The sequence below is a fragment of the Dromaius novaehollandiae genome, chromosome Z, assembly GCF_036370855.1.
Source record: "Dromaius novaehollandiae isolate bDroNov1 chromosome Z, bDroNov1.hap1, whole genome shotgun sequence".
NCBI classification, from domain to species: Eukaryota; Metazoa; Chordata; class Aves; order Casuariiformes; family Dromaiidae; genus Dromaius; species Dromaius novaehollandiae.
The window spans coordinates 55,809,582-55,827,250 of record NC_088132.1 but is presented as its reverse complement, the minus strand read 5'-3'; the positions used below and the strand labels follow the sequence as shown (position 1 = coordinate 55,827,250).

At 37.7% G+C, this 17,669-nt stretch overlaps 1 protein-coding gene across 7 annotated transcripts; it reads left to right on the top strand.

Annotated features, from left to right (window-relative positions):
* The first annotated feature begins 738 nt into the window (after positions 1–738).
* On the top strand, positions 739–15,473 carry LOC135323520 (coiled-coil domain-containing protein 125-like). 7 transcript variants are annotated; one of them, XM_064501697.1, is made up of 13 exons: positions 1,118–1,176; positions 1,697–1,734; positions 1,897–2,063; positions 3,713–3,771; positions 4,948–5,031; positions 5,896–5,973; positions 6,791–6,876; positions 9,117–9,199; positions 10,090–10,205; positions 11,346–11,453; positions 12,586–12,757; positions 14,168–14,301; positions 14,428–15,473. In XM_064501697.1, the coding sequence occupies exons 1-13, from the start codon at positions 1,156–1,158 to the stop codon at positions 14,770–14,772; spliced, it is 1,491 nt and encodes a 496-aa protein (XP_064357767.1). In that variant the 5' UTR covers positions 1,118–1,155; the 3' UTR covers positions 14,773–15,473. The 7 variants fall into 7 exon arrangements, with proteins under 7 accessions (XP_064357761.1, XP_064357764.1, XP_064357765.1 ...); XM_064501696.1 differs by having other exon boundaries at positions 4,948–5,034; XM_064501691.1 differs by lacking the exon at positions 1,118–1,176 and adding an exon at positions 739–787 and having other exon boundaries at positions 1,697–2,063; positions 4,948–5,034.
* Positions 15,474–17,669: the final 2,196 nt, after the last annotated feature.

Genomic DNA, 17,669 nt, shown 5'->3' with positions numbered 1-17,669 from the left:
ATCCTCCAGTGACCTTAGACATGGTTACACTTAAAAGATTGGCAGCCCTCTGTCCTAATCTCTTGTGAAGCATGAGCCCTAGCAGGGCATGTTCTGGGATCCTACTTCACTGAATAGAAGGACTGTAAAGCTTTATGAAAGATCCTGTAGAAAGTGCTTGCCAATAGACTTTTATATATATACATGAAGTTGAATAGTAAAACTATTTACCTGAAATTTGTATTGTGAAGAATATTACGGTTACATATTTAAGATTCTATTTTTTTATTCCAAATTTGGTGTAGAACTTCTTAAGAGAGTTACAGAGGATTATTCAAGTTTCTAGGAAAGTGTAAATTCCTGTCAAATTTCTGATGCGGTGACATTTGTAAGTGGACTACAAGGGGAACTGTTGAAAATCTGAAGTTTCATTGCAGAATTGGGACCAAATATTGTGGAAATACACGCATACATGTGTTCTTACTTAATAGCTATTTTCAGGGTTATTGCTTGAATGGGAAACCTGGTGAAGGATGAAGGTAGGTAGCTCTTAGCTGGTTTGGAAGTGTCTGCACAGGAGCGGCTCTTGCGAATGTTTTGACTGTCTTTGACCATGTGTCTTAAAGTATAAAAACAAAAAAAAAAGTTTCTAAAAGCCGTGTGCGGTTTTCATAGCGCCGATTACGGGGGCCGAGCGCGGAGCCGCCGCCGCCCGTGGCTCCCCAGTGCAGGGCCCGGTGCGAGCCCGCCCCCGGCAGCGGCGCGGCCCGTGGGAGGGGCCGGGAGCGGCGCGGCCGGGCGGCGCCAGGTCGGTGCGTTGGCGGGGGCCGGGGCCGGGGCCGGGGTCGGCGCGGCGGCCCGGGCGGCCCGTGGGGCCGGCGGGCGGCGCCCGTGGCCGCGTGAGGGGCTGCGCGGGCCGGCGGCCCCCCGGGCGAGCCGGAGCGGGAGCCGGAGGCGGGCGGGGCGCTGCGCGGGCCGCGGGCGGGGGCGCTGGGGCGCGGCGCGCGGCCCCGCGGGCAGCCCCCTGCGAGCGGGCGGGGACGGCGCCGTGCCGGGAGTGGCCGGCGACCCCGGCAGGGCGCCCGCCGCCGGCGTGGCACCTCGCGGCCGGCAGGAAGGGCGGGGGCCCGGCGGGGAGGCGCGGGCGGGGCCGGAGGTGAGGTGTGGGGCTGCGAGATGTGCGTGTGCGGTGGAGAGGTGATGTGTGGGGCTGTGAGACGTGTGGGGGGGGTGGGTTGGTGAGGTGTGGGGCTGAGGTGCGCTTGTGAGGCGGCGAGGTGAGGTGTGGGGTTGCGAGACGTGCGTGTGGGGTGGCGAGGTGAGGTGTGGGGCTGTGAGATGGGGGGTGGCGAGGTGAGGTGTGGGGCTGCGAGGCGTGTGGGGTGGCGAGGTGCCGGCCTGCTGGCAGGGCCCTGGGCGCTCCTGCTCTCGCAGACGTTCCTGCGTTGCCGTCCCACACCGGCGGCTTCTGCTTTACCTCCATCACAGCTCCCTTTGCTCTTGCCTTCAGGCCGCAAGAGCGAGTCTCCTAGAGCTGGCAGGTTCGTCTGCAGCTGGAAAGTTTAAATATTTTAATATTTAACATCCTGGCATGCGGCAGTGATGTTTTCTGTGAGCCTGGACATGTACTGGAGGCAGTCGTGCATTAAATGCGTTGGATTTTTCACTTTAATGTTGTTTGGCTGCTTTACTTAAGGATTTTGTTTTTTCTTTCTAGATAAAATATCTGTTGTTTTGGAAGAGACATTGTTCACAGTAAGTGAAGTGTCCATAATTTAAAAAAAAAAGGGGGGGGGAGGAGGAGATGCAGAACGCTGAAGAGGATGACATGACATGTGGAGACTTGGGGAATGGACTTGGGAGAAGACCTGGAGGCGTCTATGAAGTGGAAGATTTACAAAACTCCTATCCATTTAGATCTAGGAAAGGGTCTGCAAAGGTTTGCAGCACTCTCTTGTCAACAAAGAGAGGGGAAGAAAATGATGCTGCGGTTCATCCCTGTTTAAAACAAAGCAGTTCTTATGATGGATCATCCAAAAAGCTTGGAGTTGTAGTCACTAGTTGGACCCAACAAAATAGCTGTGGTAAGACTAATTTATAATTAATTATTCACCATTCATCATCATTTTCTAAAACTCTGTTCGCAAAATTGAGCGGTTCAGCCACTTCATGAGCTGTTATCGACTTTAATTCAAACTGTTTGCAAGAACGCTTAAAATCTCTGAAATATTAATGTGCATTGTGTTCAGATCTAATGCAGTCTTCCAGGTTAGCTTTTTGTAGCCTTAAGGCCTCTTTTTGAGCCACTGTGTGGTTAGTGTCGCAGCAGGCAATACTCAACACCGTTGGGGCAGTAAAGTGGTCTCCGCTCCTAGCTCTTCCTCCAAAAATATTAAAAGTAGAAGCGGGCATTATATTAACTTTTTCTTTTCAATGAATCACTCTGTGATCTTTTTGCTTTAGAAAGTGATGTTTAGCAAAGAATCCTTTGACAGGGCAGAGGGGGCAGGCAGAGTTGGTTTTTTTCCTCCATATATATTTTTGTGTGTGTGTGTGTGTGTGAGTATGCATATATACATATATGTGAAATGTGTGCATGTGTATATATGTGTGCATATATATATATTTATGAAATGGAGTGGGACTGTCCTATTTGGTTTTCTGGTCTGCTTCCCTGGGAAAGTATCTGAACTGAGTTCATTGCCAAGTATTTAAAATCTTGTTTGCTATTTAGCTGAAATATGGATTGGCATAGTTTTGAGGTTCAGTCACTCTTATAATCTGCATGTCTCTGTTCTTTCAATGTTGGTGTTCAATTTTTGTGAAGGTAGCACTGCTATGAATAAAATAAAATACATGAGTGCTGTTCATTACAATTTAACTTTCTACTTCCCTTTAGTTTTTTTTAATCCACTTTTAATAATTAGACCAAAGTATTCCATATGAGTTGTTTATTTCTCTCCGTTACAGCAAGTCCCCATCATCCTCTCCCCACGCTGCAGTAAGCTAACCCATGTAATTATTCTCTTTTTGTTTCAGCAGCATTGGTGAGAATATGTTACAAAAACAGTGTAATTCCTATTGGTTTCACTCTACTTCTGTCAGTGCTCTGTATAATGCTGTCTTAGATCTTGGTCTTTCACACTACAGTCTCCATGAAAGCAAGACTTAAGCCCACATGAATCCAGCTTTCATTTAGTAGGAAACTGCACATTCATATGTCTCTGTGATGCTCAGTTTGAGGAAAAGTTGTGCTAATGGTAACCATTTATTTAAAGGAGCATTATATTTTTTGGAATATTCCACCAGTATCCTTCAGCTCTTGAAAATTGTGCGTACTTCCACACAGCGCTAACTACTGTTGTGTTGATTTTGACTGTCGAAAAGCTACAATTAAAAAAAGAATCCCAAGAAATGAAATTTTTTTTGGAGACAAGATGTCAATACTGTTTTTTCTTTATTTTTAGAGGAAAAACTAAAATTCTGCTCATTTTAGATCTCTTTATAACTGATCTTTTTTTTTCCAATTTGGCTTCTTTAAATGTGAGAGGATGTGTTTGAGTTTACTATTTATGTATTTCTTAAATCTGCTTATTAGCCCCAGAAGAAAAAAACACAAAGCTGAAAATTCACCTTTGCATGTTCCCTGTTTTCAGGCTAAAGCAAACTTTGATATTTTCTTTTGTAAATATTTTAGTATCTCATATTTTAGTATCTCTCATCCATCTTACAGAGTCTAATTGTGAAGTATCAAATAAAGAACTGAAGCAACAACTTCGAGAAGCTCTAGAGGTTAGTAACAGCACCAAGTATGCTGTTTTTGAAATCTGCATTTTGTATTAAAAAGAACAAATACCTAGCCTAGCCCTTTTCAGCTGAGCATTGTCTTTGTAAGGTGATAAAATAAATCAGTATGAAAAAGGAAGGAACGAAACAGTGGCTCTCAGATTAACTTCATAACAGAATTATTTCACAAGAAAATAAAAATGTTTTAGGAGGATGAATGGATAAGAGTACTTGCGCTCAATCCTTTGGTCTAGTTAGTGCTCTTCAGGACTTTGACTGTCTTCAACTCCCTTTAGCTTAAGTAATTTTTCAGTAGTTTCTCTTACATCAGGAGATGGGCCTCCATATCAGGATTTTGAGAGCACGTTTGGGAGAAAATGAGATCCCATGTCCTGTGAGTTTTCTATGTGCTCCTGCAATTTAAACATTACATAACTCAAAAGATTCTGCAAAGTGAGTTAGAGGATGCTGACACTGGAAACAGAGTATAAAGTAGAAATCTAGTGCATAGTGCTTGCATTTATATTTCACAGGTTAGAATTACTAAGAAGAAAAACAGCGTTTGTGGGGGGGGGTTTCTTTTTCTTTTTCTTTTTTTTTTTTTTTTTTTTTTTTTTTAGAAAAAGGCTTTTGATACCAAGGTACTTGAATTCTTCATTGTGTAGGGAACTGATTCGTCTTTTGTGATCTGTAAGGTATTAGAGGGTGGTCTGTGAAAGAATTGCAGTTCTTTTCCTCGTTTTCTCAAATAAGCATATAAGTAAGTAACACAGGAGAAAGTGAAAGTAATTGACTGTTCAGAGACTATTATTGCTTTTATTTGATTGTAGTTAGGTTCTTGTGAAAATGCTGCACAAGATGCTTTGTGGATTTCTGTGGTTTTCTTTCTGAGATGAGTAGGTGTTTCTTTAGCAAGACAGAGCTGCAATGTCTAATAGTTTATTTTGCAAACATGCTTGAAGAGAACAGAAAGAATAATAATTACAAGTATTCTTCACTAAGGATTTTGCTCTAGCATGCAATGCTAACATTTCTTTGTCACAAGCTGTTACAGAAGATTTATACAAGAGGCAAACGAGAAGGTTGTTGCATGAAGAGGGCAAATTTACTTTGCTGTTATGGTTGTGTTTTAACAGAATTTTCTTTGCTTTTACTCAGTGTTCCTATTTTATTTTGCCTCAGGAAATTGAAATTTTAAAAGTTGAGCTTGAAGCTTCTCAAAGACAGCTTGAAGGAAAAGATGAAGCCCTAAGAATTCTACAGAACGTGGTAGGAGTTGTTCTGAAATTATTTGGTTACTTAGTGCTCAAAGAAAGAAAACAAAAAAACATGTTGCTGCTACTTCCTAAAATATTAGATACTTCGCAGGGCTGTAATTTGAAGCATTAAATCTGTAGGTGTATACAGACTTGGCTGTTATGATTTACTGCTTTTTCTGTGTGGATCCATTGCAGTTAGTCAAGGAGACTTCATTGTCGTAGCAAAATCTCCTAACTTTATCCTTGAGGATCTAGCTATTTGACTTAAGGAATGCTACCTTCTTTGCAGTCCTCTACATTACAGATTTTTCTAATTCTAGTAATTCTGCTGCAAAGCAGAGATGTTTTCAGTTTACTGTTCCATCTATCATCTTAGGGGACAGCATGCATTTAACACTAGGTCAGTCTTTCACTCATGGTTTGTAGTATTTTTGTTTACTATCATGACCAATGATTTTGAAATCAAATGCTGTTTTTTAACCTACTTGCATAACCCATTTATAGTTCTGCTGGTTTCTACCCTCAGACATTCATAGTAAGTTATGCCCAGGTCAAGCTATAAGTATGTTGTAACTAAGTCTTTTGAGAGTTGATTTTGTGATGTGAAAAAGCCTTAAAGAAGACATGATCTGTTTTCAAATTATGCTAAATTTTTTGAATAGAAAAGACTACGAAATTGAAACACAAGTTTGTTATGCACTTTAGCTACTTAGTGTTTTGAAATTGGAACCCGCTGGGACTTTGAAGTGAACTGCTAGTGTTTGTAGTTCTTCACACTCTTGGTTAGCCAAGAATTTTGATTTACAGTGATGTAAAATTGAAAATATGGCTTTAATTACAGTATTTGATAGATTTGTGCTTTTTTTTACAGGCAGTATTTAATAAAGCCACTAGTCATACAAAAGCAATGCTTCAAAAAACTGAGGAAGAAAAGAGAGCTTTAGAAAAGGTATGAGTAAGAGTTTTCTTTACACCTGTGCAAAGGTTTCTTTTTTCCATGCAAAATCATAATAGGTCATTGCCCTTAACCTGGTTTAATATGGAATAAGGAGTGGTCATACTGTTTTTTAAATTGATACGTATCTAACATTAGTTTTGGATTTCTTGAAAGTATTTTTATTCCTCTTTGGTAGAAGGGAAAAATGTTAATTTATCACTGTTCTGATCTGAATGTTTTCATCCTCTACTGTGTCAGATGATACCTGAAAGATCTTAGAGTTCTTTCTGTATTTTTGATTGGTCTTTGTTACGAGCTTTACAGTGCTTTGTTTATACTGAGTTGCTTTATTTCTACAGTATACTTTATTAACAAAGAACTTCCAAACAAGCCTAAGAAAAGAGTAACCAATTTTAATAGGGAAGAAGGGGAGGAGGAGGAAGAAGACACTGAGCTGCTTTGTTAATCTCAGATTTATGTTTTATTTCTTTCTTATGTTGCCTTTCCATTGAACAGTAAGGGATGCATTTTAAAAGTAGGAAAATATAATAGCATGGGTTTATTTTTGTCATAAGCCACTGCAACTGTTAGCTCATTCAACATGGTCCAGAATTCACAGACTAGTGATGGGAACCTTTCTGGTGTTTGGTACCACATTTATTAAATATATATGTATATGTGTGTGTACATATATATATATATATATAGTGTTGTCACTGTCGGCTGCCCAAATCTCTGTCAGTGCCAAACTCGGGATTAGCAGTTCCCATCTCTTACTTTGATTTTCAGGCATGTAATGAACTGCTGCTGGTCTGTTTTGTCTCTACAGGAAATAAATACTTTGCAATGGGAAATTGAGTTTGATCAGGATAGATTTAAAAACATAGAAGAGACATGGACAGAAAAATATGACAGGTATTTTACTCACGCTATGTATATTTGGGGTTTTTAATTGTATTGAATGCTACATATTGTCTTTCATATGTTCTCTGTTTATCAGATTTCTGTTTTTCCTGACTTTCTGGATTTGGGAAGGTGTATGTATTTTTCATGCTAGTCACATTTATATGTTTCAATTAAAACTACTAAAATTAATAACTCTCAATTCTTTAGTGTGTATATAGGTTGGCTTTGTTGGGCTGAGTTTTCAATTCAGTCATATTACTTTATTATGTTAGCCAGTTGGAACCAGATTGTCCTTATTTGCTTTAAATGGAAATGAGGCATAGAAAATAATGGTATGTGCATGCATGTGGAAATATTGTTTTCTGGATTTTTTTTTTTTGTATTGTAGGTATGAGCGTGGGTAAAATGGAATGTTTTTTGAGAGAGGTTGGTCAACTGGTTCCTTGTTTAAACAAGTTTTCTGTACTAACAGCAGGTGTTGCCTCGCTAGGCAAGCAGAAGAAGCCAGAGGCACTAAATAAATAATGCAATAACAGACATTGAAAACTGATCAGCAGGTTCCACTTATTTAAAGGTGTAAGTGATCTCTCTGAAGTCTATCCATCAGAGTTACAATTATTTTAGTGGAGATTTTTATTTAAAATTTTCAAACAGAATCAAAGAATAAGCCAATAATTTAAAATTGTTCACTTGTAAGAAGAGTTTTGTGAAGATGTTTTGTCTCTTTTTTGCCCATTAACTTAGTTAAAATTGTCAAACAATAGCTTTTGAAAAACCCTTTGGCTCCCCTAACTTACAAAAGCAGCAAGTGTTGCCAGTTTTTCTGGAGTAACAAAACTAATATTAACTGTTGAAAACTAGAGGTTGAAACATGGCTTTAGAAAACTGCAAGCAGCAATAAGTCATGAGCTCAGTCAGCTTTGCTTTTTGGTATCTGAGACAAGATGAGGCAGAATATGTATTTCCCTTTATTTGTTCAAATGAAAATATTTCAGGTTACTAGTTAGTTTCAGACAAAACCCTGAAGTTACAGTCTGCTATGTTTACTGACAGCTGAAGAGATGTACAAAGAAATAATTTAACTGCTTCAACATTGAGCACTTCAGGTTGCCACTTTTCTATTCAAGAAGGAAATACCAAAGTGCCAAGGAAAAATGTATTGTATATGTATATTGTATGTTCTCATGTTGTAAAGCTTAAAAGTGCAGCTGTTCTCTAGAATGGAATTTAAAGATGCAGAAAATTTACTTTTTAAGATTAAGACCAGAGCCATATTGTCATACATTCAATAACAATCTAATATGTTGAAGGAAATAAGAAATTGCTGCAAGTGTTTCAGGAGTTCACAATCACAGATTTCATCAACGGTTTCTAATGGCAATGTGATACTTGAGTTCATCTCTTAGTTAAGCTCAGAAGTTTTTGACATGTTATGTTTACATATAAGTTTTTTAATGTTCTCTTGCAAAACCTTTGAACATACTTTGACACATTTAAATTGGTTGTGTGAGGTTGTGTTTTAATTAAAATGGTCAGCCCGTTTGAACAACACGTGTTATCTGAATCCAGAATATGAATGCAGCTGTTCTCAGATTTTCTTCCTGCGGAGCCATTTGCAGGGTGGATAACTTAGGAGTGACTCTGCAGATGTGGTCTAGCCTCGTTCGTTAGCCTTGGCTCAGTGCCAGTCAGACCAAGCCTACACAGAGCTACTCCTGCATGTGTATTGCGGTCCCCAGTTCCTGTGTGATCCGTATTTTTCGTTATTCACAATATTTCATTGTTTCCAGCTGTTTGCCCTGGTGATGGGAAATTGATTATATTTTAAATACTGTTACTGTAATCTCCCATCAAAAAACCCTGGCTATGTAGAAGTTCATAGTTATCTAGTGTATATTTTTTTTCAGAAAGCTAGTAGCTAGTTAGGAGCAGCGGTTTCAGGTTGTTTAGTGACCCCTGACTGGCGGGTCTGTGTATAACAGTATCTATACATAATTAGCATAGATACTGGTATGTAAAAATCTTACAAATTTTTACATAAAAAATGTTATAAGTGAGGAAACATATATCAAACTGAACACTCAATTTTTTTCAGTGTTGATTTTTTTCTTCAATCTTTTCAACAATCCTAATTTTAATTTGCAGAAACATTAGATACAGTGTTTTAACAGGCTAATGGCTTCTTTCATTTGAGTCCTCTTTTTAATAGTTGTTTTAAAGATGACACAGCCTTTCTCTAACTTCTGCAGGATACATTGTGAAAATGCAGCTCTTAAGGAAACGTTGAAACTGAGAACAGAAGAAGTTAAAACTCTTAAATCTGAAAATGCAAGTAAGCCACCAATAGCTGTTCCTCTTAAAATACTGTTTCTCAGGAATAATTGAGAACTTAACTGTGGCTACAGCTTTCTATCACAAAAAGTCTTTTATGTTAATGGCAGCTAGTATTAGCGGCTATGCAGGAATCCCCTTTAAATAGACAGGTAGTGTCTGTTTTCCTTGTCACGTCACTTTAACTAAAAAATTAATAGAGTGATAGCAAAAGTTGGGTATGCATAGCTTAAGGAATAGATCAGCTCTGAAGGAAATATACATATCTTATCTCATTGGCTTGGTGACACACTGGGTGTGAAGGGAAACAACCATTCTGTGTTCCTTAATGTTCTGGAAGGAGGGAACACTAGGCGAAGACAGCCACAGAATGCTCCTGCTACAAGGAAAATTACCATGAGGTGGCTTTAAGATATCCACTTAAAGATTCCAATCGCATAAACTTTGAGATACTTAGCTTGTCAGCTTTAAAATGGAGTTTTTCAAAGTGCAGGTGGTGCAGAGATCTAGTTGGGTCGGATTGCTCAAGCTCCTTTCCCTTATTTTCAGCTTCCACATAGCTTTAAAAAAAGCTGAAACACATAATTATTTTCCTAATATTGTGCTTTTCTGAAAGAGCAACTGACTTAGTTGTAAGTGAAAAAAGAGGTGGGCACATAATACTGAGGAAAAGTAATATATGAGGTAGCATCTCTGTAAATGGGTCATCTTCTCTAGGAAAAGACAGAAGGAAAGGCAACTGGGATCTGAGTTTCTAGATCTATGTAGTTTCATCATATTCCCAAATTGATGCTTAAGCCATAAAACTGCTTCATTTGGATGCAGTTAAACTCAGTTATTAAGAGATCAGAACAGCAAACTTTTAATTATTTTCATTGTTTTATTTCATAGTTTTGAATCAGCAGTGCTTGGAATTTCTTGCAATGCTTGATGTGAAACAACAGAAGGTTATTCAGGAAAATATGTCCTGGAATAAAAGTGACCTTACAGATGTTACAGGTCTTGAAGTAAGTATGGAATCATGACAACTGGCTCAAAGATATGTTTATATTCAAAATACATGTTGCTAAATTTTGCTTACTGATTATTTAACTGTTTCTTTGGACTTGATTCTAGCAAATGAAAACATGCCCTTGCGTGCCCACGAATCAGTTTTCTAGTTTTTGGTGCTTTGTGACTTCTATTTTGCAAAGAAAGAGTAGACAGAAGAAGCATCAGGCTATCTTTCACAGGCCAGCATGCTTATTTATGTCTTCCTAATCTTTTAATTCCCTGCCTACTGCATTTCTTCAATGAGTGGGGGAAAAAAATACTAATGAGGTCTGCAGGGAGCAGCATAAAAAGGCTGACAGTTTTTGCCTTTATGTTATCTTTTCCAGTAAACTGGAAGTACTCTATTTCAACAAGTTTTCTGATCAGTGGAAAATGCCCTAGTAACCTCACTGACCTGTCTAACAACATAAGGGGATGACCAAGAATCCATCTTATACATTGCAAAGCCTTATGTCCCAGACTGCGGTTTGGAAGTCTGTATTCCAAATTTTCTTTGCTTATAACATAAAAAGCAGACTGTATGATATGAAACATTTATTAATGTTTCTGGAAGTGCTCAAGCTGGCAAGATCACACTGTAAGACTTTTCTTATTTCTTTGATATCCACTTCAAAGTGATAGCTGGTGGGGATCAATATTTACAGGGATACCTTTACATACAGATTGACTGGAATGTAGTCATAGCTTTTTGTGTGTGTGTGAGCAAACTGCTTGTTTCATCTCAATTTTCTTGAGTATTTCCATGTGGGTAATGGAAATTACCCATATGAACAGGAACTGAAATTTTTAAGGCCCATCTCCTTTGCTGCCTTTATGACAGTGATTTTAGATTTGAACAGATAATAGGCGTAACTAGTATCCCCAAAAGTACTACGTTTGGGACAGATGTGAAATTATTGCTAAAAAAAATACATTTCATGCTTGTCATTTTGAGTCAAAAGAAATCATGTCTGAATCTTTATGGCTTGGTTTCCCTGGCCCTTATGCTCCCTTTGTGGTTTCAGGATGTTTTGTTGATAGCCATCTGGCATCTCTTGGATTGTTTTGTGTGTGCAGGTAGTTATTTAATTGGTGATTTGTTTTTGGATTTAAAGCTGGCAGTTCTTGGAGCCTGCACCTGCAGTGCTTCTGGAGGGCAACCTTGTTCCTGTGCTAAAATGTCAGCTGTAACTCGAAAGCAACTTCTTCAGCTCAAGCAAGAGGTAATGCTGCCTGACTTAAATGTGAACAAGCAGAGGGTTGTGTGTGCTCAAAAACAAGTAAAGCCAGAAACACCCTACCTGCAGCTTAGGTGAATTAATATGTTGTTTTAAAACAAGAATGCTTTTCAGAAGTATGTAATGTTTGTAATACCCTAACTTCTGCTGATGTAGAACTGTAATATTAATCTAATCTAATACAGATATGTTATATATCTATATTATATATCTGCATTATATACAAATGTAATATAAATTAAAAATATATATAAATAAGTTTTACTTATAACAAGTTTTTTTTCTTATTCTCTATTTTCTTCCATCTGTATTTTTTAAGTATACAAAATAGATGCACTCAAAAAGTATAATTTTGCAATCTGAGTGTGGGCTACCACTGAAAGGGATGGCTTTCCTTCTTTCTTAGCAGTGCATTCCACCTCTTCCCTTGTGTTGGCATCAGCATTTACAAGGCTGGCAGCCAGCCACATCATGGAGCTGGTCTTGCTAAAAACTATTTCCATCACACTCAAGTCAATAAAATGATTTTTAAGCTCTTAAAATTTTGAATTTAGTTAAACTTACAGTTTTAGATATTACGGATTTCCTTGCTCATGATCCTAAAGTGGAAGTTCCACTTGAAATGCTAATTTTGAAAGTAAGTACTGTTATGTCCCTGTTGTACCAAGGTTATTATCCCTTTCTTTTGCTTTTGTGCATAGGGTCAGTTGGTATGGGATATTCCTGCTGTCTTCAAATTTTTTTGCGCAGGGGGAGATAAATAGTGCTACTTGCAGCCAGTAAATGCAGTGTGTAGATGGGTGTTGTGGTGTCCATGCACGGAAAGGGAAGGGTAAGGACCTCACTATCAATTTCAAAATGCATTTCTTAAGGTAGCAAGAAGGCATTTAGTTTGGTTTCCACCACTTTCCTGATGAGGTATATTTAAAATTTGTCTGGCTTCTCTTCAGTCCACTTGTACCTGTACAGGCCTGCCTTCAGCCTCCCTATGGTGATCTGATGACATAAAAGTTCTGACTTGTGTTAATGGCTTCAGCCTGTCCCTTAATTTACATTTTAAATCTGCTGTCTTTCAAATTGCTTAATATACTTCAATTTTTCTCTGAATTATAACCAGATTGAACTTCTAAAGAAGAGTAAAGATGAAGCTTATATAATGGCAGATGCCTTCAGAATTGCATTTGAGCAACAGCTAATGCAGAGGAAGGACCAGGCCCTGAGGTTTGCAGAAGTGAATAAGATTAAAAAGGAAACAAAATTTATAAGCTGGAGACGTCTGAAAGAAGATGGTAACTGGGCGTGTTGTGTAACTGTTATGGTTGAATAGAGAAGAAGTTAGCTGACAAGTGGCACAGGCAAACTTGCTTGCTCTATCAAATGTGTGGCTGTGGCTTAATTGCTGACTGAGGCTTCTGAAGAGTCAAGAAAAAGGGAACAAAGTTACGTCAAAACCGGAAATACGTTAAATAGTGTATCATGTAGTTCTGCCAGAAGCTTCACATATGTGATATAGGATATCTATGTATAGGTGGAATGTTACAGTATTCATTATATAAATACTGATGTATGACAGTGGAGTTATCAGTCTAGGCTTTTAACATAGCCTTTTTTATTACACATTCATGAACTATATTATCTGAGTAAAAACATTTTAGAATACGAAAGCTGTTATCCAGGATGACAGTAACATCCTGGATATTAAAGATGCTTATTGTGAAAACAGCATATAAAAGCTAATGTCTGGGCAAGTTTAGCCTGGCCGTTTTGGATACTATGAACAATTTCAATATTTTTATTTAAAAATTAGTTCTATATAAGATTTATGGAAGGAGTATAAATGCAAAGAAATCTATACTAAGCTTTCACTGAAATGCTGAATACAAAATTTTCTGGGCTTTGAGAATATTTTTAGTTTTTGATTATATATGTATCTACATATAGTGTATGTTTATTATGATTATACTTAGCATGGTCATCTATGAGTTACAAAGCACTCTGTAAAAGAGGAAGAATTGTAATTATCCTTTCCTTTCTTAGGAGGGAGATTAAGAGCAGTGCTTTAGTGTTTGTGTCACAGTCAAAACAACAGCAGAATCAGGAATGGAACCCACCTCCCTATATATTGGTGTTAGCCATTGGCCTGGAGGGGCTAGGCTTAGGAGTCTGGTGGTTCTTCTGGGTTCCTTAGAGTGCCCTCTGGAAGTCATACTAAAACAGGATACATATCTGTTTCCCCTGTACTGGTGGTGTTGTTTCCAAGTTTTCTATTGCAATACATATATTTCATAAGTTGAATGTATTTTCATCTTTTTAGAAATCTTAGAAACTTTTCAAAAGCTTGTATCAAAAAATCTTTTTCTCAGTCTACCAAGCATTTAAAAACAGATTACAAAGAGTTACTGATTCACTAGAGCCAAAGTGTGTTTTTCACATAGCAAAAAGAACTTTCTTCTCTGTTTGTCCGTATTTGTGAAAAGACTATTTAGTCATTAAGTTATGGTAAGGGTGGTGCTGTGTGCAAATTATGACATTATGTGCACTAGAAGAAGCCATGACTTGCATTGCCCTTTTAGAGGAGGTAGATCAGAATCCTATTTTATTTGTGTCTGTTTTATGCCCAAAGTAATTTTGTTCTTCTTATATGATACTAGAGTACATGTCATTTGTGTTTCAGAGAAAAAAATAATTCTTTTTCTTAGGACGTGTCAAGTTGCAAGGAAACAAGAAAAGTCTGGGACAAAAATTGTCAGGCCTGCTGTCTTCAGGTGTGGACTGTAGGAAAGTTGAAGAACTAGACAATCCTCATGAAATCCTTAAGATGTTAATTGATTTGGTTAGTATTTTTTTAACTGTTCAGCATGAGTACTTAGGAGAAGAAGTATAACTGTTGATCTACACAGAGTGCTTTCTTCTTAGCTTATAAACTAGTTTAATTGTTTTCTTTTTTAAATAAATACAGCTAAATGACAAAGAAGAGGCTTTGGCTCATCAGAGAAAAGTTAGTTACATGCTAGCTCGTGCAATGGAGATGAAAGAGGATGCTTCAGAACAAAATAAAGAAAATCACACTCTGAGGAATCGTCAATATAAAGCCTTGCAATCCCAAGGGTCAGCTGATCTTGTATACACGTGCAGCAAAAACCTTGGTTCTCAAAACAGTATTTTCCCTATTTCCAATACAGAAACATTTGAAAATTCAGTAAAAATGCTTCGAAAATCACATTCTTGGCCATCAGAGACTGTGCACTATGAAGAAAATGATTCACATAGAAAAACAGATGAAACCGTTGTGATCTCAATATAGTCATCAGCTGGGATAAAGTTGTTTTTAAAAAAATCTTTTGGAAATGCCTAAAAATAAAGAAGCCTGCAGAAACTGAGCTCTTTCTTTGTAAAACTTGGAATTAAATGCTAATTAGCACCTAATTTTGATTAGCATCTAAGAAGAAAAAACCTATTTTATCAACATTTCTTTTGGAGATACTTCAACACTGATGTTAAAAACAAGCAAGATGATTCTCAAATTGTAAAGCCTTTTCTGTTTTGACAGTTTCCTCTGGCCCTGAGTGCCTTCTGCTGGGACAGTCATGACAAATTTTGTCAGAATTAGGAAAATGACTTTAATGTAGATTAGTGATTTTTTTCTATAAGGAAAGGTTATTCTTTTACTTTTTTTTTTCATAGTACAACTGATAACCAAAATAAAGTTCACTGAGAAATTAAAGAATTACCTGTATTGTTTTCCATCTTTAGGGTGTACTGAAAAGAAGGTGTACATAAGGTATGGAAAGGAAAGTGCTGTATTATATTGATTTTGTAGTTCCCTAAAATGACACCAACACTGGACACATTTCAAAAGACTGTGTATGTAAGAAATAGTAGACTGCAATTTGTAGACTGCAATAGTAGAGTGAATTTGGGTGTGATTTCAGAGATTGACTATTTATATTTTTCATACGACTTTTGATTATTTACTGAGTCATTAAAACTAAAGAAAAATTTTTCTTTAAGGTTATTTTTTTGCATACAATTCCAAAGACAATCTAGAATGAGACTTCAGTTTTGTCTTCAGCTTGTTTTGTCTTGCTGAAAAAAGAAATCTCCATACTGTTGATCAAATATTGTTAGTTGAATGTTAGAAGGTTTTTGCTTCATTTCAGGCTTTTGGTTGTAATATGATGAATTCTACTTCAAGAGAGAACTTGCTGAGTACTAGAAAAATGTGACTTGCTACTACTCATGGAATTGCTTGTTCACTAATTGGTGAGAAGCTAATCATTTGCTAATGAGTGGAGAAGCTGGAAAAACAACAGTTGTTGCCAAGCTAGTTATATGTTCACTGATAAGTACTTAGCCATGTTTACCATGATCTCTTCGGGGTACTTAAGGATGCTTGTGAGAAACAGGAATCTGATAAAAAGAACCACATACTGACTTTTAGCTCTTGTACTAGGTAAGACTATCTGGAATAATTAATAATTTCTGTTCAAGATCTAGTGTGAATATCTTACATGAAGTCCAAATCTTTTTCAGTAGATGGCTCCTAATTCATGAGTAGAATAGTTGGTAGAATTGTCTGCCTAAAAAACCAACCAAATTGAAGCTCAACACCTCAATGTACTTGGTGAATAGTTCAGTCTAGGTTTAGGTATGTTCACCCATTTAGTTCTGCCTCTTTAACAGAACAAAAATTGGAGCTTGAATTCATCTCGGTATTCAGTCTCATGGGTGCAGATGAACATTAAGATGTGTTACCAGAGCTGGAGGGAAGAGCTTAGGATACCTGCCCAGACTCGTGCTGATTCATCTCGATGCCCTTACGAGGTACTGTTGCTGCAAGAGAAGCAATGCATACTTGGGTGAGTGAAACAGTCTCTGTATGGTGTTGGCCTCACTTGCAAAGATGATGCTATTGACATCAAAGGAAAATTTGTTTGCTCTGAAAACCAGGTCGTAAGACATAAAATGGAATATATTACATTTACATTCCATCAAATTTATAAAACTGTCTCTTAATGATTATTTAAGGCGTATGTTCTCCAGTCTTCCCTAAAACCCGTAGCATCAGTGAATGATGATACCATAGCTATGCAGAGCCTTGAGCGATAAAACTTTCTTGGTCTTCCATTGTTTCCAGAAATTGTTTTCAGACATGGGGAATGGTCTGAGCTCCGGTCTCCTTACTGCCTCTTTTGTGTGTCCCGCAGGTGATAGTGCTGGCTACAGATTGGCGGCAGATACAAAACTGTGTTGGTTTATGCTTATATCTGGAAAGACAGTCTTGTGTTCTTTATTTTCAAATGGCTCATTTGGATCTTCATCCTGAACTGGGGAATGTGTCCTGTGGCAAGTTCTGTGTGCGCAAAACCAGAATACAGGGAGTTCTGCCATATATCACTTTGTTTTCAGTCAATTTATTGACAGAATGGATGTGAGCCTTTCAAAGAAAGTTTACATTCAGTGTGATTGATACAGGGGTTGAAGTGTACAGAGAAGCTTCATCTGTGGCTTTTATTCTGACCATCCATCTTCTTGAAGTCTTGAACTATTCTCCATTTTCCCCTCTATACCACAGTAAAGAAGAGGTGGGAGGAGTAGACATCATTGTTGCATACCCATTTTCTTTTTCAGAAGATTTAGTCACTGTAAAGTTTCTGATGTTCGCATCAAAACATTTTTTCTTATCTAAGTGCAGTTGCATTAAAGGGAAATGAGTTAAATAGCAGAAGATATGGCAGATGAAGTGGCATTAATCTTGATCTCAGTGGAATGGGTGGAGAACAGTGAAAATATCCCTCATTCAGATAACATCTGCTGGACTGCGTGACACAGCAGTGGAAAGAGAAACACAGACTTTTAAACGAGTTTCCTTATTCATTTTGGACCTCTGGGTCCACTACTTACAGAAAGAGGAAAATCCCTAAAAAGATTTTCAGTGTCCTTATTTTTAATTTCAGCAAGATGAATGACTCTTGGAGACTTATTGAGCACAGTTTGTTGATTTTTCTATTACCTGATCTTTGTTTGCACCCTCTTTTGCTTATTCATTCATTCATTTTGACTAGTTATCCTGGACTGTAAATTATCAAGGGAAAGGATTACTTTATTACGGTGTTTTAAATAGATTCTAGGGCAAAGGATTGGTTGGGGGCTCTGATGTTGCTGTTGTAATGTCAGCCTGCTTTTTGACAAATGAATAAG